At 30.8% G+C, this 24,403-nt stretch overlaps 1 protein-coding gene across 5 annotated transcripts in view; it reads left to right on the plus strand.

Moving 5' to 3' along the window:
* ATP8A (ATPase phospholipid transporting 8A1) overlaps nt 1–24,403 on the plus strand; it is a 213,671-nt gene that overhangs the window by 183,541 nt on the left and 5,727 nt on the right. For 4 of the 5 annotated variants that reach the window (XM_085959249.1, XM_085959246.1, XM_085959247.1 and 1 more), the window contains exons 12-21: nt 760–891; nt 1,456–1,614; nt 2,275–2,472; nt 3,157–3,315; nt 3,835–3,971; nt 5,083–5,203; nt 6,255–6,446; nt 6,527–6,645; nt 8,101–8,235; nt 9,954–10,055. In XM_085959249.1, coding sequence (XP_085815375.1) covers nt 760–891; nt 1,456–1,614; nt 2,275–2,472; nt 3,157–3,315; nt 3,835–3,971; nt 5,083–5,203; nt 6,255–6,446; nt 6,527–6,645; nt 8,101–8,235; nt 9,954–10,055 — 1,454 coding nt within the window. Of the gene's footprint in view, nt 1–759; nt 892–1,455; nt 1,615–2,274; nt 2,473–3,156; nt 3,316–3,834; nt 3,972–5,082; nt 5,204–6,254; nt 6,447–6,526; nt 6,646–8,100; nt 8,236–9,953; nt 10,056–12,757; nt 13,072–24,403 lie in introns of those variants that run through there. The other variant, XM_085959248.1, reaches the window with a different exon arrangement.

Consider the following 24,403-nt stretch of genomic DNA (forward strand, 5'->3'; position numbering starts at 1 on the left):
CAATTAGTGCGAGAGCACATCATATTTATCAACTTTTTGGTGCAGGTCATGCTTTTGTGTCATCAACATCTTCGAAGTGGAAAGGAAGCGAAAAGTACGGGTTTTTTTTAAAATCTCATTTGAGGCTGTTAGTTTCAAATTGTAAAAACCGTCAAGCATATTTAAGACAGCAAATTGAATATTTTCTTTTTGCAAACATAAAAGTAGACAATTCTGTCAAGAAAATGTCCTTAACGTCATTAAAATTAATAAAGAAATAATGTTTAAAGTTAGTGGTGAAATATTAAAAAATGGCAGTTTATAAATATAAATGACTTCGCAATCAACCTGTGGTTGAATCATATTTTGCTGACACGTAGAGCTGGATATAATATTTTATGAATGTACCTACATATGATGCAAAAGTACTTGCAGACTCAGAATCGAGAAAAATATCAAAAAAGTAAAAATTATGATTACCGACTTTGAAATTAATACCCTCAATTAGACGCATATTCTTCATCAGACACAAGATTTGAGAATGTATCATTCTATATATTGAATATACATAATTTGAAAACATAGCCAACATTATAACGCAATTCGATAAGCATTTCATGTAACAACTATTAGTAAAAAAAAATTCTAGTGTGTATATGCATGAGACATTTTCAAATTATGTATATTCAAGATACACTTATTTTACATTTGCGAGTATTTTCCGTAATCTCTATTTAAAGTAGTATGTATGTATCTAATCTGTGGTTTTGTACACAATAGGAATGGAAACATACATACCATAAAGCTCGAACGTCGATGAATTATAGAGAACAAAAAATAGAAGAAGCAGCAAAATTAATAGAAAATAATTTAAAATTACTCGGAGCAACTGCCATTGAAGATAAATTACAGGTAAACAATCTGCATAACTTTGTACTGTTACAAACATATTATTACAATTGAGATTTATAATATTTTTCTTTTATTATTATACTAGTTTATGTGGGGTATGGGTAGATTTATTTGTTCTTTATTTTGAGAAGCTGTTATCGAAGTTGGTATGGTTTATTTAAGTGTATGACAATTAATACAATACGAGTACAGTTTAATTCTTACGGCGAGTCTGATCATGTATCCAGGTCAATCGTCTAGCTCACTTGATTCACTTGACTCTGATAGGGCGACTGAATATAGTGTATCCATTTTCAGAAATCAAGCAAGGCTAATGTACTGGACTAGGCGAGCTACATACTAGACTGAGCTGTACTCAATGATAACTGAAGCAATCCTTTATGTAGGTGAACGGGTGATTCGTTCTCTGCCTCCTGTGTGATAACGTTGCTCCGTTCTATGGTGGGGGCAATATTGGGCGGTGCCATGTGTGACCATCCAAGTGTGCGAGCGAGAAATTATTCGGATGTCTGTGCTCTGCGTTATAAGTTCTAATTTATAATGTTTATTATGTTTTGTTTTCAGGATGGTGTACCTGAAACCATAGCATCTCTAATAAAGGCTGATATAAATGTTTGGATCTTAACGGGAGACAAACAAGAGACTGCCATTAATATTGGCTATTCTGCCAAACTTATAGTCCAAGGAATGCCATTAATTATATTAAACGAAGATAGCTTAGATGTAAGTAGACAACATTCATTGATATCTGCTACAGCTCTTCTCTATACCAGGTCTTTCCAACCAGTGTGGCGTGACAAAATGGTATACTGTGACCAATGACATTAATATGGACGAATCATCTGGAAAAGAAAATGACACTCACTTTATTGTCGGGTCTGCCGAATGGCATAATCTGTTCTAACGCCATTACAATAAAGGTGATATTGCTATAAATTCCTGATACTTTTTGTTGGGTCTGCCTAATGGTTCGGTTCGAACGGGTTCGCTCAAATGAACATTGACATTAGAAACACTGCTCTAACGCCATTACAATAAAGGTCATATTGCTATAAATTCCCGATGCGTGATATCGCATAATGGAAATTGCGTGACGTCTACCTATGCATGCGAATTTACTTGCTAGCTACTGTATTGAGTGCGTCGTCCATTAATAATGTCATTGACTGTGACACATTGGCGTACCGTGACATTGATGTGCTGTGATACACTAGTGTGCCGCAGGATTACATTCCATTTCTTTCAAAAACGTGTAAACTCTGATAAAAAATAATATCTTTGTATACTTTTCTCACAAACTAGGTCTATGTGTGTGTGAAGGTGCAATGTTCTGTGATGTGCAAAGGTTTACTAATTATTAACATATGTTTCCTTTTTTTTTAGAACACAAGAGAAACAATTTTAAGACACAATGCAGATTTTGGTGAGAATCTAAAAAAAGCGAATGACGTAGCACTCATTATCGATGGCAAAACGCTTAAATACGCTCTTAGCTGTGATTTACGGACAGATTTTTTAGATCTCTGTATTTCCTGTAAAGTTGCTATTTGTTGTAGAGTATCGCCGATTCAAAAAGCTGAGGTAAGCCAAAATACAATATACATTCATCCAAATCTAAAAATTAAGACACCATGGTCACATTTGCTATTTATAATATGGTTATTGAATGATTTTTATCACTAAATGTCTACTATAATGTGCAAGGTATGTTCAAAAAGTATCAGGCCTCTGGCCGGAAAAAATACAGTTGAGTACCTACTCGCATGGAAAATGGTAATTTATCAAATAATTTGGAGAAAGGCTTTTATGGAGTCATCGAAATATGTAAAAGTGAAATTGCAAAACAGGTTACTCAGGCTAATGATGCTTCCATTTGCATTACAGATTCATTTGTAGCAAACAGGAATGCACTAAGATAATTAAGTTGCTTGTACAATTTATCATCATTGTTTAGAATATTTACATGAACAATCACATAAAAGAACAGTTTACATTATAATATTTATCTGTCAATATTAATTTTATTGTCATTAAAATATCTAGAGTAATTTGACTGGTACATAATATGTCTATACTTATTTCTCTACCGTATTATGCCTTCAATCCAGATTCCAATTTCTCCATCATTTGCGAAGTACAAATTATAATGTAGTATCACACTAACCACAAATAAAAATATGTAGCCTGACTTGGACTGTTTTATCATTCATTATATTATTCAAACCAGTGGTGTATTAATACTAATTAATTTATTTTGTATGTCAGGTAGTGGAACAAGTATCCCAGCATACAAAGTCGGTATCGTTGGCAATAGGCGATGGTGCGAATGACGTTGCCATGATTCAGCGAGCTGCCGTTGGAGTAGGGATTTCGGGAGTGGAAGGCCTTCAAGCTGTCTGCGCTTCAGATTATAGTATAGCTCAGGTATAGCATATTTTAAGATTTCAATATTAGAAATGTTTAGAAAATAAAATCTATTTATGGCGAAGTCCAGTCGATTTCGAATTAACAAGGTTTTACTGCAATATTGTAAGGTTTCATAGTTTTGTATTGGATCAAAATCTATATCGTCGTTGAAACTAGAAAATTGTGTAACTCCAAAAACACTACTTTACAGGAGAGACAAAAAACATTATGGTTTCCTATACAAATGTATGGTTTTGGAATGAAATCATCCATGATTTAACAATGATACAATTTTTCTGGAATTACAAAATTTGCAAGACGGATAGATATTATCAACGGCCACTAGATGGCATTCAAAGTCAATTTTCGATTAAAACGGAGTTACACAATTTTCTAGTTTCAACGACGATATGCAGTACCTACAAACATTCCAGAAATGCCATCTGTGCGTTAATACTAAAAGTTCAGTGGGTATAACATTATAGGCTCTTTGGTTCAATATTATTACTCATTGATATAATTTGTGTTTTATTTCAGTTCCGATTCTTGTTAAGACTCCTCTTAGTCCACGGGGCTTGGAACTACAGCCGGATGTGTAAATTGATACTGTACAGCTTCTACAAGAACATTTGTTTATACGTCATTGAACTGTGGTTCGCCATCTATTCAGGATGGTAAGTTCTACACTTTTACACTTTCTTCATTCTTTGCAGAACTTGTCTTCCAGAACAGAGGTTTTCTAAGGCCACGATAAATTCGAAGGGGCACCACAGAATGTCCGCATTTTTAACAATTCCATGGAATCTAAATTCAATACTATGATGATGCATGATCGGTGTCTGTTTTGTTTTACGTAAAATACTGCTCTTCCTTTATCGCAGACATTATGCATGAAGTGCAAATACGATATGACTTCATTTACTGTCTTCTACAGAGGCACAAAACTTCTTTGATACATTTGTGATTGAACAAAATGTGTATATCCAAGTTGTTCCAAAGAAAGCCTTCTTCTATAGAGATAGAGACTAAATGTATGAAATTTAAGCAAAAAAAGGACCACTGGTCAACTGATTGAATTGGCTAACGGCGACTTCGCATTGCAGGTTTATTTGGAAAGAACTTCACACTATTGCTATGACATTTATTTGCCAATTTACAGGGCGTGTAAAATACAATCTGTCATGATGAATAGCATGAAGTAGCTAATAATTCTACACTTTGGCATTATTATTTAGTTGAAAAATCATCAAAAATTTTGTAAAACCATTTATAACTGCAGTCGTGTAAGTAATCAAAATGAACAAAAAAATGGTGTCAGAAAATCAGAATCCCAATAATGTTAATATTTGTGGAGTTTACCAAATTAACCATGCTTCATACGCTAAATAATTTCAAATGCCATACCAGGAAATAACATATAAAGCTCCTTCTATTTATAGTCCAAAGTCTTTGGTCTGTACAGATGATGATCATTCTACAACTGGATGTTATGATAGATTGCAGACACTTATTCAATATGGAGTTGGCTCAGCGAATCTTGGATCCAATTGCGACGACTTACCTTTGCGTAGCTAGGTTTTTGGCGTCAGCTGTAATAAAAATCAAATATCACTTAAAGCGGAATGTTAAATGAGAAATGAGGGTTGTTGTATCTAGTTTGATTCCAAAATTTGAGGAACTGAGTGGTGAACAATAGACTCTTTTTTAGGGCGCCGTGAAATGACAAAACTTTGTATAAAACTGTTGTAAAGTTGGGAAGATTAATTGATTGTGTGTTTCTCGCAGGTCTGGTCAAATCTTATTCGAGAGATGGACTATTGGTTTGTACAATGTTGCATTCACCGCTATGCCACCGTTTGCCATGGGTATATTTGACAAAGTGTGTTCAGCTGAGACAATGTTAAAGGTTTGTGATAAGTCATTATTATTATTTTCAAGAATTTCTTCTACATTCTGTGTTTTCTGTATTGTACAACTTAATGGGGGTGACTGTGCCATAGTTTAAAAAAACATCTCGAGTTAGATACATATTAATCTCTGCAAGATACAAGATGGATCCTAAATATAGCACACTAATATGAGTCATACTAATATTATATCGTCACTGTTCTGGCAGAAGTCACTAATTCGAAAAAATGACATTGAGTTAGTTATACCAAAATGTTCCTTATTTCAAACTTTACCGTCTGGAAACCTTCTTAATAAATAAACAGTCTTTATTTTAAAGTCATCCTTTTTATGATTACCTACTTAATAAACTCACATGATAGACCATTTCAAACATTTTAACAACTTCAAAGTCAAATTACTCAAAACTAGTATTCTCCAGTTAGTGTGTTCTGTTAGAACAGAGACGATATGGTATCCAGTTATGTATAGTTATTAGTGAAAACCCTTTTCTATCGTGAAGAAAGGTTAGCAATGCTAATGCAAAAATTATCTGCAAATAACAGACAGATAAACCTTGAAACTTAAATTTGTTATGAATGAATGGTATTTGTTTACTAATTACTACATACATGACCATCTAGAAAATGAAACATATTTGACTTGTACTGGAACCAAAGCATTCATATTATAAAACAATAGTAATAGTAAGTAACCATAATTGCTTGTGATCTGATGGACCGTGTCAAGTATTGTACAATATAGATAGGTAGCCAAATATACTAAATCAATATTATGTGGAAACTAGATGAGCAAACACAAATGAATTGAATAATATGTCATATGAACATAATAATGAAACGCCAAAGATGGCAGCTATATATCTTTTAATTCGCCGATGTAAACAATATAATTTTTTTCTGTGGCTATCAATTCAACCACATTAAAAGCTTTGAGGATTCGCTTCAATTAAGTGTTGCAATATAAAAAGTTGAAAATATTTTTTAGTTACATTTAAAACTATATGGATTCAATAAATATTTCAATCACAATTCTTCTTCTCTTTTCAGCATCCTGGTCTGTATGCGTCGTCACAAAGGGGTGTCTTGTTCAACGTCCGAGTTTTCTGGATATGGGTTTTCAATGCCCTCATTCATTCCGTATTCCTCTTCTGGCTGCCCATGTACGCCGCGCAACACGACATTGTCTGGGGGCACGGCAGGGACGGCGGCTATTTAGTAATGGGAAATTTTGTTTACACGGTAAGATGTCTCCTAATCAATCTGAAATACCTGTAACATAACCTTAAAATGTATTAACATGTTTTTTTTTTCCTTTTTAGTATGTCGTGATGACAGTTTGCTTCAAAGCCGGTCTCGTGACGAATTCGTGGACGTGGTTGACACACGTTGCCATTTGGGGCTCTCTCGCCATGTGGTTTATATTCGTTGCCATTTACAGGTAAGATAATGCCTCATACAGAATTTATCTTAGTAGGGAAACTTGTTCAATTTATTTTTTCAATTCAATTTATATGATATGACAATTTATATGACAAATTTAGGTTATATACAATTGTCAGGCGATCCAAAACACTACCAGTTTCTTCAAATGTTTCAATCAGCTTGCGATTACAGTCTTCAGTCGGTTGATGTTTTATACCAAATTCTCACGATTTTGCAATATGACCATCGAAGATTTGCCATTTTCATAGTATGATGGTTGTACGATTTTAATGTATGCGGTGAAGAAACGATCCATTGTGTTTTGTAGACTTGCAATATGAAATATGCGGGAAATATTTCACAGGTAACAAATGGCAGGACAGTGAAATTCATACCACGAGCTGGATAACCTTGTGTAGGATATACATACAGTAGAACCTCGATATAATGGACAAAATATCCGGTCAAATGTGAAAATTGTTAAAAATATCCCGTTAATGTTATACGTGTTTAAATCCAAGAGTCACTGTTTGAGATCGAGTATTGATACACAATTAAAAATTGTATCGTACAACTAAATAATTTAAAATAATAATATTATTGAAGGAAAATAGCACCGCAGGCGCCTTTTTTTACTGTTAAAGCAAATTTGTGATATGTGTTTATCTCACTTATCTGGTCGACTAGCCTCGCCGGGCCTCTCCTGAGCCCGGGCACAAAGGCTAGAGCCCTGTCAGCCCCCCCCCCCTTGTGAGAGCCATGCCTCTCGCACTAGAATTCGAGCCATAATGCCGTACTGCTCGCAGACTGAACATATCACTGACTTTTGCAACGCTGACTGACCGCTAATTCACACAATTGCCCAGCAGTTTAATTTGTTTACTATAAGTGAATAGATGCATTTATTACTCCATTTAATAAGTTTATAATGGTTAAAAGTAAATGAATGAGTAGACCCTCCGTATCACGTCATGACTGAAAGTGAAGTAGCAGATGAAGTTATGATCTTGGAAAATGTGTATGGAAGTGAAGATAGCGAGGAAGAAGAAACAACACTCCCAAAAGCAAAGTTATCAGTGATAAGATCACATCTCGACAATCTAATAATATTATTGTCTCTTCGTCAGATAATGAAATTCAACTATATTACACGCATTTTCGTAATTTTAGAGAGTAAAAAGTGCAAACAACACTTTATTCATTTTTCCAAGCAGGATTACCGAAAGCAAGTGCATCCACATTAAACATTAACGTCATTCCACAACGGGTGTTTCTGGATATATTATCATCCAAAGACAAATAAACAAGATTTTGTTTGTGTTTTTATATAACGGACACCCCCTCACCCGCATTTGTCCGTTATATCGAGGTTCTATTGTATTCATGTTGTTTATTTAAAATTTTGTAATAACTTTGAAACACTGCCAATTACATCTATCAATTTTATAAATATGATTTTTTTAAATTTCAGTCACTTCTGGCCAGTGTTTGGTCTGGGTGCTGTGATGCTTGGAATGGACGCCATGTTGTTTTCTTCACCTGTTTTCTGGATGGGGCTTTTCCTTATTCCGCTTGCAATTATTATTCCGGACATCGCAGTTAAAGTGTAAGCCATTTTCTACATTTTTTTTTTTAAACATAGTTTATACATAATTCGTAATTAATCTATTTGCCAAGATACTCGAATTGGCAATATTGATGGAAGACGCACTACAACCCATAGCAATATATTATCATAATATCTTTTTTTGTTGTTTGTTTCATATCCCTATCCATCCTCACCAGCACCTATCCTGTGAATTTATTTTACCTTGCCCCCCGCTGTGTCCGCTTCTTTTCTCCGATGTTTTTTGTGAACCTCTCCAAAACCTTGAGCACTACCGAAATGAAATACATCGAGATGTTTGTACCCAGAAGCCAAACAATGGATATATAGACAATCACAGGAATTTCAGTGAATGTAATTTTATTACTATGTTTATTTACACGTCGCCATTTATGGTGTATTCTACGTACAGAAGTGGTGAAGGGTGGAGGTAGGCTGTTAAGTTCCGACATATATAGTGTATACTAAACTTTGTCAGTCATACTTATATTGAACTAATGCAAATTGCAGATGGTGCGGGTTAGTTTTTTAAATTCAATTAAACCATGCCTAAACGAACCAAACCATAATAGTTTAGGTATGCTATGGGCGATTCGACAAAAATAGTGCTCACCTTCGTTAACCGAACCATAATAGATAAAAAATATTCTTCTACATATCTATAAAATATTGAAAATTATGTATGATACTTTAATGGTATAATTTTAGATATTTTATTTACGACGAACATTTTTATATAATATATATAATTATTATATTATAATTAGACTGTTATCTATTATAGCATGGTTTACGCAGGGGTTAGCTGAATTTTAATAACTAACCAACACTATCTGCAATTTGTATTATTAGTCCAATGAAAATTAACATAAGTATGACTGATAAAGTTTAGTGTGCACTATTTATGTCGGATCTTAACAGCCTACCTCCACCCCTTGCCACAAACGTACAGGTAAACCCCGTTGATCGCGGAGGATACGTTTTGGACACGATCGCGATAAGTGAAATTTCGTATTGAACAGGGGATTTGAAAAATCATTTCAAATAATACTGTCGCGTGAAAAATCAGAGACTTCCGAACTTTTTTGATTTATGCATGCAATCTTGCAACTTGCATTTTCTTGTTATGGCGGCGATAATACGTTCTGTCAGCAGTAAATCCATGCACATGAACGGGGTATAATACCCCACATCGCGACAACATCGCATCTTGCTTACTCTTGAAGAATGAGATTGGTGAGACAGTCGGCACTTCTACGGGAGTATTGCTTTGAGAGATGAGTCTTTTAAGAGATCTAGATTTATACAGTAAAACCTCATTAATACAAATTCCATGGGACCAAAAATCGAAAAAAAAATCGAATTACGAATTATGAAATGTATGGGGGAAAATATAAAAATTTTTGATTTTTATTAATTTCGTTTCCGATCGTAGATGTGCCTACCAAATTGGGTCATAAAATGTCAGGATTATTTTTACTACCTTCATAAAATAAGCAATTTATGATGTTTTAAAAAAAGTCTGTCACAATTTTCAATGACTAGCTCATGAAATAGCGTACATCATTACGATTTATTGAATATTTTTACATGAAAATAATGTTCAAGGGACTTTTTTTTCGCGAAAATTTCGAATTACGGCGAATTTCGAATTATCAGTGTTGTTACTAACAAGGTTATACTGTATTATCAACTAATTATGTTTGTGGTTTGTTTAGTATTCACAATTCTGCATTCAAGAGCCTTACTGAAGCAGTAAGGGAAAGTGAAATTCGAAAGGCCGATCCTGAAGAGGTCTTGTCAAACCAGCACAGAAACTCGTGAGTTACTCTTTTCACTTATACATTTTTAATTACATATAGGTATTTACTATAAATAATTTTTAAAGGATATATTCGGAATCATTTAGATACATTTCGTGATGATTTATTTTGAATATAAGACTAATGTATTACACGTTTTAACTATTACAAATTTGTACTTTTGATTCTTCCTGACTTACATGTATGTAAATTTTTTTTCTAATGGTTATATTATGTATAACGTAATATTGTATTAGAAAGAAATCATATACATACGTAAATTTTTCAGAATCTCAAGTATTTATTAATTTGTAATAGGCCAAGTTTGTAATGTTTATTAATATGAACATAATAAATAGTGTAGGAAAGATTTTGTCTTTGTCGTGACGATATAAAGGCTTAATTTTTTTTATATAAATTAAAGCGAATAGGGTTTACTAATATTACTTTTTTAATAAAATTAATATATAATCTAAAATTGCTTCATTACAAAAATATTTTATAGAAAATAACCTCAAATATAGAAGCAGATTTTTTTGTAATTCCTACCAAGCTTCTGCTAGTGCCCTAGACTGTAAAAAGCAATGAATCCCTACGTAAATGATATTTAATATATTTAATGGCTAATGAATTAACACAATTAGCTTTGATTTAAAATAATAAAATATATGCGCGCTTAAAACAAATGAGCTTTAGTCAAAAAGTACGATGTTAGTTTATAATAAACCCATTTCATAATAGAGAAATAATTATCTTATCTTATTGTATTTTTTTAGCTGTATAATTGTTCAAGCTTCTAGTTTTTTTTTAAAAGAAATACATTTAATAAAAATCAGTACAATTTATTATGAATCTGAATTCATAGTTTTTATATTATTATTATTTAAATTGTGAATATAAATAACTCTTTGTAAAATAATTAGAAGTTTAGATATTTTAATGCATGTTATTTTTATCTATATTACAATGACTGTCGCTATATGTGTAGATTGTCATTTTTTCCTCATTATTTTAATTTTTAACTGTGCAAGTCTCGTTTTGTTTTGCATGATAATAAATAGTTTATTATTTTTTTTTAATGTCACTAGTGCACGTCTCTCTATCGTTGTAATGATGGTAGCTAGCTGAAAATACGTACAAAAATGTGCAATTTAATACCGCTTCTTAATGCAATCTGAGAGAAGGGATTGGGAATTATTTATCATCCTTGAAATATTTTGATTGGCAATATTATTTATTATTTTGTTTTATACCAACATCACGCTAGGGTTTTTTTTTGATCACCCGTAGTCATAATGATTTAACTATAATGGTTTCAAATATTCATAAACAAAGTGTGACTAGATTATAAGAGACCTAGTTTTAGATAGGAATATTATATTATCTATAGTAACACAATGGACACTCGCAAACGATAAAACAGATATCTTGATAAATACAATTCAATAACCTGCGACACGTTTTACCCGCTAGCACAGCTGTGAACAGCAGTTAGTAGGTACACTGTTTTTGAGTTAAATCTTTCGCGCAGTCTGTGGGAATATTTTTGAAAATATGGCAGCTTGTTTTTTAGATTTGGTAGCTGCTGCCAATTTTTTTTTTAAATATATAAATTCCACCAAAAAACTGCTTTTTGTTGTAGGTATATTATGTCAAAATATACACAGTGTTATTATGTACTAAATACAAGTTATAATTCTACTTCTTGACTTTATTTTTTTATCCAATATTCTGAAGAACACGAGATTTTCTATGTTACTCTTGTAATTAGTTTTTAGTAAGTAAAATAGAAGAAATGGTCTGTCTTAGTAAAAAAAAAGGCTTAAATGAGGAAAAATCTTTTATATTTTGTTGTCATAAAAATGATGTAACTGAAATCTCACAGTTTCTATCAAACAACTCTTTATTGTCTTTGTTATTTTATTGCTAATTATGCAGGTGTATTGCTATCTAAAAAAGGTTGAGAACATATTATTATACTATAATATATGCCTTATGCAAAGTAAATGCTAAATCAATTGATGAATTATTTTTTTGAATATACATTCCAGACAAAAATTTAATCTTAAAATATAATACAATAATTTTATTAATTTACAGTGTACACTAAAGTGGTATCTTTAGAATTTATATTAATTTAGTGTGAGGTGTTGAGAGTTAAACTAGTACAAGTAACATATTGTAATTTAAAAAATGAGTTAGGGATCGTTTTCAGATCATTGAACACTTATTTATTTGTTAAAAATGATTCAAACATATAACTGCTTTGTATGAAAAGTTATAAGCATTTTATTCCTAACAATAGATTATATCTCTTGAATATGGTGATAATGTTATTATTTACTAAACATATTTAATTTGAATATTTTGGCCTGACTAGAGGACAAGTCAATTACTAAAAATATTAATAATACATAACAGAATATTTGAGAACAAGACCTCATTTTACAGAATGTTAAAAACAGTTGTGTAGAATTTATAATTCCATATTTAACTTTGAAGTTGATTTACTCAACATGGTCACCGGTACACGTGTCTTTGTTCAATCCTCAGCATCTCATCTCATTAGTGTATTTTGTTATTGACTGCGTAGTTCAAGCGTGGAATAAATAATAGAGTTGAATTGTATTTATCATGTGTCGATATCGTTTGCGGGTGATTCAATTATGTCGACATGATCTGTAGCGAGTGCGCTTTGTGGTTTGGTTGTTGTGCCTCAGCTCTTTCAATTGGCGAAGCGGAGGACCCATCGGGATACGGTGGCGGAGGCGCACATCCGTGGCCCCCGTCACCCCTCCGCCCACTTACCACAGCACCCTCTTCGAAACCCGCCAGCGGGCCCCTCTCACAAGACCCAAGGCCGCCGTTTCACTCCATAGGGAGGATCTAAACGGACTTACCGACTGAGTTCTGCCAACCCTCGCTTAGTGTTACCCTCGAAAAATATCATTTGCTGATAGTGTTGCCCACTACAATGACGAAATACAATTTACTCTCTAATAATAATGTAGAAATTGAATTTCAATTCTAATTGTGTGAGATTTTTGTTCTATTCTATATTATTACAAATATGTCATCAATTAGAATGTAATACACAATTTAATAATAAATATGACCAGTTTTCTTCCATTTAAAGGGTCATTGATTAAGTTTCTACCCTATATTTTTTATTGTTTTAATTAACATAACATTATGTAACATTGACACAATATGAATTATTTTTAAAAATAGTACATAAAAAAATGACTAATTTTTATCGAAGTACGAATCATTTCCTGCATAATAATGTAGTCTGATAATAGAGCAAAATAAATTAAACATCAATTCTTTATCGTATGTGTTCCTATACGGATATTGCATACATATTAATTATTTTTTTCCTGACGCATCTAGTACAATAAAGCGATTAAAAAATATTAAATATTCTGGGTTTTTGAAGTATATAATAATATTAATAGATCAGTGCACAATATGTGTCTAGTTTTATAATATGTTCAGTGTAATGTGAAGGATTCGAATTGTTTGAAAATTTAAATTGACATACGTGTTTTTATGTATTTGGATGTACAATATTTATATAATATATGGGTACCTATGATGCAGACAGGCGTTCTGTGTATAGTAACTCAATTTCATACATTAACTGTGCACTCCATTGATAATTTTTTAACCTATTGACGGAGAGTAATATTATGTCACATTTCCCAAGCTTCAGTCTTTCAACACATTAAGCGAGGGTTCTTATAGCAATAAATATACATATTATGACTGTATTTTTTCCTAGGATAATTACTTTATTTTACACTTCAAAAACTATTGGGGAACCATGATTATAGAATCACCAATAGGCAAAACTTTTTAAAAATCACTCTTGTCTTAAGATAAGTGTGGAGTTGAATAAAAAATTGTACATTATGGGACCAAAACCAAAGTCTTTGTAATATCTTGACTCATGGATCTATACTTAATCACAATCTTTAAAAAAAACCATTCTTTTGAATGGGCAAGTTTTTACTTAGAGTATTTCTATTTTGTCTATTAAAAAAATCACAAATTCTACATCACAACTCTCTTAAAAAATAATAGTACATATTATATGATATTATATAAATTAATGTAGCTACATACCATATTGTGAGTTGACTTTGACCCTGGGGATATTTAAATTTCGTAAATTTAATGTAAGTTATATTGAAAAAATCATATTTTAACTCAAAACAAACTGACAACATGAAAATGAATGAATTCTATTGCTGAATATTGAACGGCTTGGAGGTGGCTCGGGCATAAAAATATAATAAACACAACACAGCAGGGAGCCGGGAATTATTGCATATCGTCTCATTCAAACGGTTTCAAATTTTGTAGTTCACAATTTCCATTAAAAATGTTAAGCTTAGAAATTTATTTTTGAGACTCGTCGGCCTGCCGGGATTTCTCTAGGTGTTACGCCATGCCAGTCCGTCCCTGATTATGGCTGTATTAGTAAATAACTCATATATAAGTCAAAGTTGTGCACATGTGCAATTTTCGTGTGTTTAATTTGACACACAGTTTTCACACCATAGTATAGTCATTTGAAACACGTATCATAAGAATGAGTACATAACTAAAAGGTTACGGTAGTTTTTGGTTTTTTTCCTAGTTTTAAAATGAGCTTTTATAGTCCATACATCTCAAAGGTCAGATGTATGCATGTGTTAGATCGAGTCAGTAATGGTTATTCTTACAATGATTTAAATGTGTCGGACTACTTAACAAGTACCCTTTCGTATATCCTTTCAATCCCTTTAATTATGTTTAGTTTGTGTCGAAGTCAACTCACTGTGTCGGTATATGTATTTTTAATATAGCTACGATATGGAATATTCCATTATAATTAGGTTAGAATTTATTATATCAGTGTGCCCTTATGAAGTTTGATAGGAAACCGTCCATTTTTAATAATAAGAGTAGTGTTAAAAATTTACAAAAAATGATATCATGGTTATGGAACCAAATTCTAAGATACGTAATTAACTTTAAAGACATAAATAATGACTCCTAATATTTTTACATAAGGTTTGAGCTATTAATTAAATTGATATTTTAATATTTGATATAGGTAATGATGATAAATATTGTAATGAAATATCTAATTACTCTAAAATGTTATGATCGTTTGATCAAAGTCTTCACATTTCATTCCAATTACGTTAAGATAGACTTATGACAGTAGAATAAAAAATCAATTCTTATCATTGAATTTAGGTAAAGTTAGACTTTCCATAATTTAATTTAATAATATCTAATAACCATTTGTATTGGACGATAAAAAAAAATATTTTTAGGTCTATGTTATAGTATTATAGAAAATGGCCTATGTGCCATGGGGGTGTGATTAAAAAATTAAGCGGTTCGAGGATTCGAAAATAATTATTGTAAAATATGTGAGGCATTTTTATTATAATTTTGAATTGGATTCATATTATAAACATTCAATAAGGCATAACGCAATAGAAGCAATTTCAAAATTAAGATGTCTTATTCAAAAAGCATATTATTGAGTTAGGACTTATTGCATGCATATAATAATTGATTTAAATCAACTGTCAACAATCTGTTATGCAGAACTATTGTAATAAGTCAGATTTGAAATATTTTACAAAAATGTTCTTTGAAACAGTAGAATTCAATTATTTATATTCGTCGTCTCTAAACTTACAGTATACAAAAAATACGACCACGATGGCCGAGCAGTTGCCATGTCGGCTTAAAAGTCATGAGTCTGGCAAATTCGCATATTTTTTTTAGTGTGTTTGGACCAGAGTATGGACCTAGTAGGTTGAGAAAATGGCTTACATCCATTTCTCGTATTAACATATCTTCTTAGGATCGGACACATGGTAAAAAAAAAATTCACAATATGGGTAATTGAAGTTGACTCTTTCAAAGAATTCTTTGTAATATAAAATATATAAAATGTCACTTTGGGGTCATCTATAAATGACGTCACACAGTCTTCAGTACTTTTACCTCCCTGTCCAAATCACATTTTTGCACCCCCCCCCCCCATTCATTAAAAGATATCGATTTCAGTGCCTTTGATTCTAGGAAAAAAAATGAGTTTATATTTAGTTGGTTTTGTGATGTAAAATTTTGTACAACCCCCTCCCCTCGAATAACATGTGACATTATATATGGACAACTGCTTATGATAGGTCTGCATTTGATTGATGACTTTCTGGACTAATTCATCGATATAATAAATAATCTAAATTCCTACTGTAATCCATTTCAAGTATATTTAATTTACAACACATTGCACTAGCCGTAAGTACTTACTGCTGGCCCGAGAGCGTTCATTTGGCAGCATATTAAATTTTGTAATAAATTTTTAAGTATTTTTTAATTTTCTATCACCTAAGTATTTGTTATTTTATACTGACTGTGCACTATGTAGAAACACAGTATGTGCAAAACGTATTATTCTTGTATTTTTTTTTTTTAATTTTCTGCAGTAAACATGACGTTTAAACATATTGAAACTAAACCATTGTAAAAAGAGTATCTTCTTTGCAATCACTCTGTAGTCTCTCGGTTTCTTATTAGATTTGAAACATTTTCCATATATTAATGCTTCAATTCTTTGAGAAATTTTATTAATGCTTCCACAATATTGTCTTAATATTAATTTCATTGTATTGACAGTCTATTTAGAATGTCATTGTAAAAATATTTATAAGTTACCATGTATCTATTGACTATCACTGCTTCGTAAGAAATTATTTCGCAAAACTCACAGTAGATGAAAACTTGTTAACGGACACTATAAAATATATATTTTTGATTAAATTTGTTTCTATTATACCCTGGATAGAACAATCTTTTGTATGGTTACCTACATAATGTGTTCTTTGGCTAAAAAGTCCTATCCACCGTGTCACAATTTTGATTCTAATAGCCATATTGCATTGGGATGTATCGAATATGTTGAATTTGTTTGAAGCTTTTGAAAATTTGGATGTCATGCCAATTATTAAAATCCATAAATTTGCTAAGCCAAATGGGCGTAAGTGACAATTTGTAACTTTATACAAAATCACAATTATTGATGCATTTTAGGGACGTTGACATTCTAAACCAGTGTTTCTCAACCTTTTTACACCTGCAGAATGGTGAATAGAGGAAAAATAATTTGCAGACAGCTAATGCAGGAATTATTTAGATAGAATTTTGTTTATTAGTTTTAACACATATATATGAAAAATATAACATGAAAATTCTATTATTTATTGAAATAATCGTAAACTGATTAATAATTAGAACCTTTGAAATTTAAGAAAACAACATTTAGTTTCATTATTTATATTAAGTTATTTGTACCGATAGAAAATGTCTGCGGACTAGTGCTTGGGAAACACTGTTGTAAATAACTTAACTCCATAAATAATACATTTACTCGAAGATGTCTCTTCCGCCCTTTTGGTTTAGTAAATTAACCTTGAGATATATAATTATATACTATCACGTAAAGTAATAGCTGATTTTAACACTCGGTGCTATATCCGTGTATGGCGTGAATATGTTGATAAGTCTAAAAACATCAAATCTCAGGGCAGCTATTTGTAAGGTTGATTTTTTGTGGTAAATCAGGAATGTTTTTAAATTTTAGTTTGTTGAGAATTTGCAAACATCCAAAACATATAATCTGATTTACCACAGAAAGCCAAATGTACAAATAGCTGCCCTGAGAATTCATGTTTTTAGACTTTCAACATATTCACGCCATACACGGATATCTGCTTGCAATATTTATAGAATTCTCCATTGTTTACAAAGCGATATTTATTTCATATGTCACAAAAAATCGGTTTTATGTTGTCAATATCGTTATAAAACATTATTGATTAACGGTGTCAAAAAATTGCTACTGTAATAGTTTCTTACGTAACAGTATCTGTATATTATATTTAATTTACAGTTTTTGAATAAGTCTATAATATTGACTGTTTAAAATATTTTGTTTTTACGTTACATGCTAATAATTTTAATATTCTAAGCATAACCAAGCCATTAATATTTATTTATTAATTCACGGTAGCAAACCTATAAATGAATGAATTATTGTAATAGGTTTTTGAAGTTAACGGTAGCTAATTTTCATGTTTAATGTTTCAAAATTGTGGTTGGGCTGTTTTCCATACAATATTTATTAATTTATAATTGACAACTATATATTTTGTAGTCATTCAGGATCAATGTCACATTTTCCATACTTTCATTTGCAAAGTGAAGGATTTCAACAGTGGTTGAATTTTGATATTGTAAATAATTTTCTTACTTGTGATAAAAGTAGGAGTAAAGAATATTTAGGCATCCATAGAGCAGCTGTTATATTAGAAAACTTTGTTTACAAGGAGTCGGTGTTAGTCATACGACCAACCCATTAAGTTCTTGCTGTATTTAAAATATGCATCAAAAAAATAACATGCGATTTTTGTCAACTGTGGAATTCGAACCCGGCAATATTATAGCGATATTAATAATAATGCGTACCAGTGGCGAAGGGTGGAGGTAGGCTGTTAAGATCCGACAATAAACTTTGTCAATCATACGTATTTGTTTTCATTGAATTAAGTCTACAATTTACAGATGGTGTTAAAAACTAACCAACATCATCTGTAAATTATTGTAGTCTTATTTCAATGAAAACAAATACGTATAACTGACAAAAGTTTAGTGTGCACTAATTATGGTGGATCTTAACAGCCTACCTCCACCCTTCGCCACTGATACGTACAAAGTTTCGGTTATTGAAATAATTTGACATATACAGCGCTGACAATGACATTGTGGGTCACATTTTGTCTTTCAATGTGTCTTTAGATCCACAGCACAGACTTAATAGTTTGAGCAAAGTGGCTGAGATCTATTTCTCGTAAAAAGAATCTGTCGAGAAACCTCTTTGTGAGGCGGCCAAGATCCACATCCGATTTTAGACTCGACTAAAAGTTTCTAAAAACTAATGCGGTGGAAATCTGTGACATTGTGGTTGAACGACTCGATTTATATAAAGTCTACCAAATTGAATTGAATTGTTATTAAAAATTTTGATTGACAGTAAAATTGTTAAAACAATAAAATGTTGGTTAACATTTTATAACTGTCTTTCAATTATGTTAATATTTGTTGACTAAATACAGGGCAATTATTAGTTTTTATACTTTTAGTTTTATGCACTAAGCTTAGTTTGTAAATATTAGGAAAAAAAACTATTCATTTTTTTTACTGTTGACTAGTTTTAAAACCATTACTGAGTAATAATTACATATTATTAATTATTGTGATGTTCATATTCCATTTTGTGATTTAAAAATATATGTAACATAAAAGAAATTTAAATTTCAAATATATATTTATCAAATTACCAATCTCTTTTACTCTTTCACTCTGCATGACATGACTCTTGATGTATTTTTTTTCTCTCTGATCGTGAATGATATTTGTTTATTACTTCATTATCAAATTACATATTATTTCATTCCACATTCATTCTAATAATATGTAATTGAATGTCTTATGGTAGCTCGTTACATATTATTAATGTAACTAATATCTGAAGCTCCAGTGGTAAAGTGTCGTACTCGCAGAAACTATCAGTAGGTAGACGCAAAAAATTATATTGTTCCGTTATTTTATTCTGTCATTCGCTTATTTGTAGGTATATTTCTTATCTTGTTCAGTCCAGTTTAATAACATATTCATATAATACTAATATCGTTTGAAGATTTTACTGCATTGTAAAATTGTGGGATAATCTCGTGAATCAGCGGCCACCAAACATAGGACAGGCAGTAGTTATGACGTCATAAAATAGCCTTTACTCAATTTTCAACATTGTTATTTAGATAAAATTGTGTACTATATTTTAGATCAATAAATGGATTCATTGTATTTGTAATTGAAATTATCTGAATACCCCTAGATTGCGGCTATTGTTCCATCATAACACTTGTTTCTTATACTTTTAATGGTAGGTAAATCTTGTATAATAATATATTTAAAAGTTCCTTTTCGTGTTGAAACGCATTTTAAAAGCAAAAATATAGATTTCCTACATATAAAATTTCCTGTGATATAGCAACTTGACGACAGTAACAAATAGTAAGGCAATTCGATAAGCATTTCACGTAACAACTGCTAGTTTAAATTGTCGTAATTTAGTAAGATGCCTGTAGCTCAATTGGAAAAGCATATTGCCGCGAATCCAGCAGATACATGTTCAAGTCTCATCGGGTGTCATATATTTTTCTACAAAATGACTTTTTCTAGTATGCATGTGCATGAGATGTTATTAAATTATGTATATTCGTTATAAATAGAATGTTACATTCTCAAATCTTGTGTCTTATTCGTTGAATAAAAGAAATAGTTTATTAAATAGTAAGGCTTGTCAAACTGGTAGCCTAAAAATTGTTCTTAATGCTAGGTTTATATATATCGAAAACATCATTGAATTAGTCGTTAGAAGATGTGTGTATGTGCGTGAAAATTGTTATCTGATACGATGAAACTGTTATCAAATACGTTCAGTCACCAAAGCTGGTGTGCTAAAAACGACTGTATAGCTCACTATCTTTTTTATTATGAATAGATTTAAAATACCATTCAATAGAAATGGAAAATATAAATTGATTTACCTAAAATTGTTAGAAACGACATTTTACCTCTGGGGTTCAGATACACTGACATTAATCTGTATTGTTGGCAAATCCAATACGATTATTAAAATATAACCTGACCTAACATTACAACATCAAACAATGATTGTATAATATCGTCACTGTTCTGGCAGAAGACACTAATTCGAAAAAATGACATATTGAGTTAGTTATACCAAAATGTTCCTTATTTCAAACTTTACCATCTGGAAATCTTCTTAATAAATAAACAGTCTTTCTTTTAAAGTCATCGTTTTTACGATTACTTAATAAACTCACATGATAGCCCATTTCAAACATTTTAACAACTTCAAAGTCAAATTACTCAAAACCAGTATTCTCCAGTTAGTGTGTTCTGCCAGAACAGAGACGATATGTCAGGTTAGGTTAGATTTAGTTATATAGTGTTGCCAACGTTACACTGTTCTAATGAAGATGTTTCAATATTACAATGTAATAATCTACTAGTTTTCATATATTTAAATCAATCAATTCAATTATATAATATATTTTAAATGATTTTGTACACTTTTTATACATTATCACGTCAATTTTAATTTTATTTAATATACATATACATTCAAGTATCTATAATAATTGGTCACACATTACATAATCGTCATCAGAAATTTAGAAAGGTAGCTGTCATTGAACACTTCGTCATTTTGACAACCATCAAAATATATTATTCTATTTATGTATTACAATGCTTAAATCAATTCACATACTACTAGTGTTTTCTCATATTAATTTCAATATAAATATTTTATATAATTGTAAACGTTTAAACCAGGGTCCAAAAAATAATAAGAAGCGTGTCTTCTGTATGAGACTTTAACAAGGTTTAATTCTCGAGTGTAGAAGAAATATGGGATTATCTTAAACACGTGTTAAAGAATAAAATCGACTGTAAAAAGGAATACGGACATAATCTACATAAATCAAATTTTACTGAAGGCACAAAAGCGTTTTTATGGTTTTCGGTCAAAGTTAAAATACAAAATAGACATAACCATTAAGTGCATGATAATTAATAATTTGGTTTTGTATATATTCCTAATCTGATATTAATTATGTAGTTTTATAAAGAAAACCGAACCGAAACCGAATAAAAATAATGGTTAAGTCGTATTTCTTTCTTCTTTTTTTTTTTTAAATTGCCTGCTAAATTTATATAATAAACCGGCATTTGCAGCATACATCCAATAAAACCTATTTTTAAAAAAACTGAGGGTTACGTCCTTTTTCCTTTCTACAGTAGATATGTTATTTTCAATAGTCGCATCTGTATCATAATATGCATTATTGATTGTCACGTAAGCAAAACGCACATTCAATATTTGTAATATTTGAAAACATTATGTATGCGGACTTTCTATTTCTTCCGTTATATGGCGTTATAAACTGATGTCAGTGACCATGACGACTGGTTTTCTATCTTATTAATCTATTCTGTGGTTTAAACAATGACATCTACGTAATCAAAAGAGAAATAATATATACTATATAATATATAAAAAAAAAAATTTCTCAAATCCCAAATTTGAAAAGAGTAATTATTTTTACCCTTTCATATAATATATTATATCAAGTTAAGCTAAGCATAGAAAACATTTTAACATTGCATATAAAATATGCTGACCATTCAAGAAATGTGACACTGGCCAGACTTTTCTCCCCAAGGTATATACAGGACCCTTTTAATGTTTTATTAAAAAAATGAACGGGTTCCCATATTTTACTGCCACAAAGTTTTCAGCACTGGTTTCATTTTTATTAACTGCGATTCCGGGGCAAAAGTTCTCATGTCGATTTTGTTACAACTGAGATAATCACACTTGAAATAATATGTCAATTACAGATTTCAAAATGCTAGAACCGAGAAATTCATTAATAATTTTATTTCCAACTACATAACGTCTCTGTTCTGGCAGAACAGACTAACTGAAGAATACTAGTTTTGAGTAATTTGACTTTGAAGTTGTTAAAAAGTTTGAAATAATGGTCTATCATGTGAGTTTATTAAGTAATCGTAAAAAGGATGACTTTAAAATAAAGACTGTTTATTTATTAAGAAGGTTTCCAGACGGTAAAGTTTAAAATAAGGAACATTTTGGTACTAACTCAATATGTCATTTTTTCGAATTAGTGTCTTCTGCCAGAACAGTGACGATAATATGATTAAATTCTTAATAATATTGTGTAATATTTATGATTACAAAATAATATTTTTAATTATTTGAATGTATTTAGTATAAATTATCCTCCACACGTTTTTCATGATAATGTGAACGTAATTCGTGTGGAAAACTAAATTATTTATAGTCTCAAAATAAAAAAAGATCATGAAATAAGTATTATTATTAAGGTAATGCCAAAAGTTGAAGTGTTAATTGAGTAATTGCAATTTTAAGTTTGACATGCCGCTTAAAATGAGGCATAATGCTAATTTCTTTGTGTTTTACGTGCATGTTATATATATCAGATGACCTTGAATTGTTTCTCTAGCATACATATTTATAATATAGACACATAATCCGTTGTTAATTCTAAATACCTAGATTATCAACTTACCAACTTTTGGCAGCAACCCTACGATCTTTTATTCGCTAACTTTTGAACAAATTCAATTATATACAAGCTGTACATGTGCAGTTGATTAAAATTTCATTTTCGGCATATGCGACATAATAACTTTTACCCTGCAATCGCAGAACTGACAATTGAAAAATACTTGTGTACATTTTGCACGTTAACTTATAATAAGCGAAGGAACGATACAAAATACACATAAAGACGTGTAGTCAACGCATAGCACCTAACATTACTAATGCACTAACATTTTAATATTAATTAACATCAAACAGGTTATTGGTTTGTTTGAAATTATTTTATTCCCTAACTGGTTTTTGTTACTTAGACATTGTACATAACCTTACTTAATCTACTTTTTATATAAATCTGACAGTTAATAATATAAGTTAACTTTGATACGAGGACAGTTCAATAAAAAAATCTACATTATACGACCAATTAACATTTTCTATTATTATTTTTTTCAAAGCATAATTTAGATTAAGATATAGCCAAAGTTTTAAACTAATTTAATGTTGGTAATATATTACATTAGGATTTGAATAAATTCACTTCCAACTATCCTTCACTATATTCACAGTAGTGTTACCGACATCAAACTTAAACAGGGTTTTTCATAATAAAATACCGAGTGATTCACTCTCCATTTTAAAAATAATAATATTACATATATTTAACATTATCAATCCGGATGACAAAAATTAACACCCCCGCAATACATAATTAAATTGATTTATTATCCATTGCAAAATTGGCTTAATTTTTACTGCATTGGTTTTTTTCATTAGCTTTGTATTTCTTTGTTATTTTGTTACCTGCTGCGAAAAATCTGAATCACCTTTGATTGAATATTAAAAATACATACATATTACATATATATAATATATTATATACACTGTCTTGTCCGTAAGGTATATCTCATGTTAATAGCATGTATGCGTACACTTCTAGTTTGTTGTAAAAGTCATAAACGTGTTCATTAATTTTCGACTGAATTTATAATAGTTTCTGTTTTTAATCACAGTGTATATTATATATTGTATATAAAAAGATGAATGTATATAGATT

The sequence above is a fragment of the Rhyacophila brunnea genome, unplaced genomic scaffold, assembly GCF_057557595.1.
Source record: "Rhyacophila brunnea isolate RB1 unplaced genomic scaffold, BYU_Rbru_1.0 scaffold_8, whole genome shotgun sequence".
In the NCBI taxonomy this organism is placed as follows: domain Eukaryota; kingdom Metazoa; phylum Arthropoda; class Insecta; order Trichoptera; family Rhyacophilidae; genus Rhyacophila; species Rhyacophila brunnea.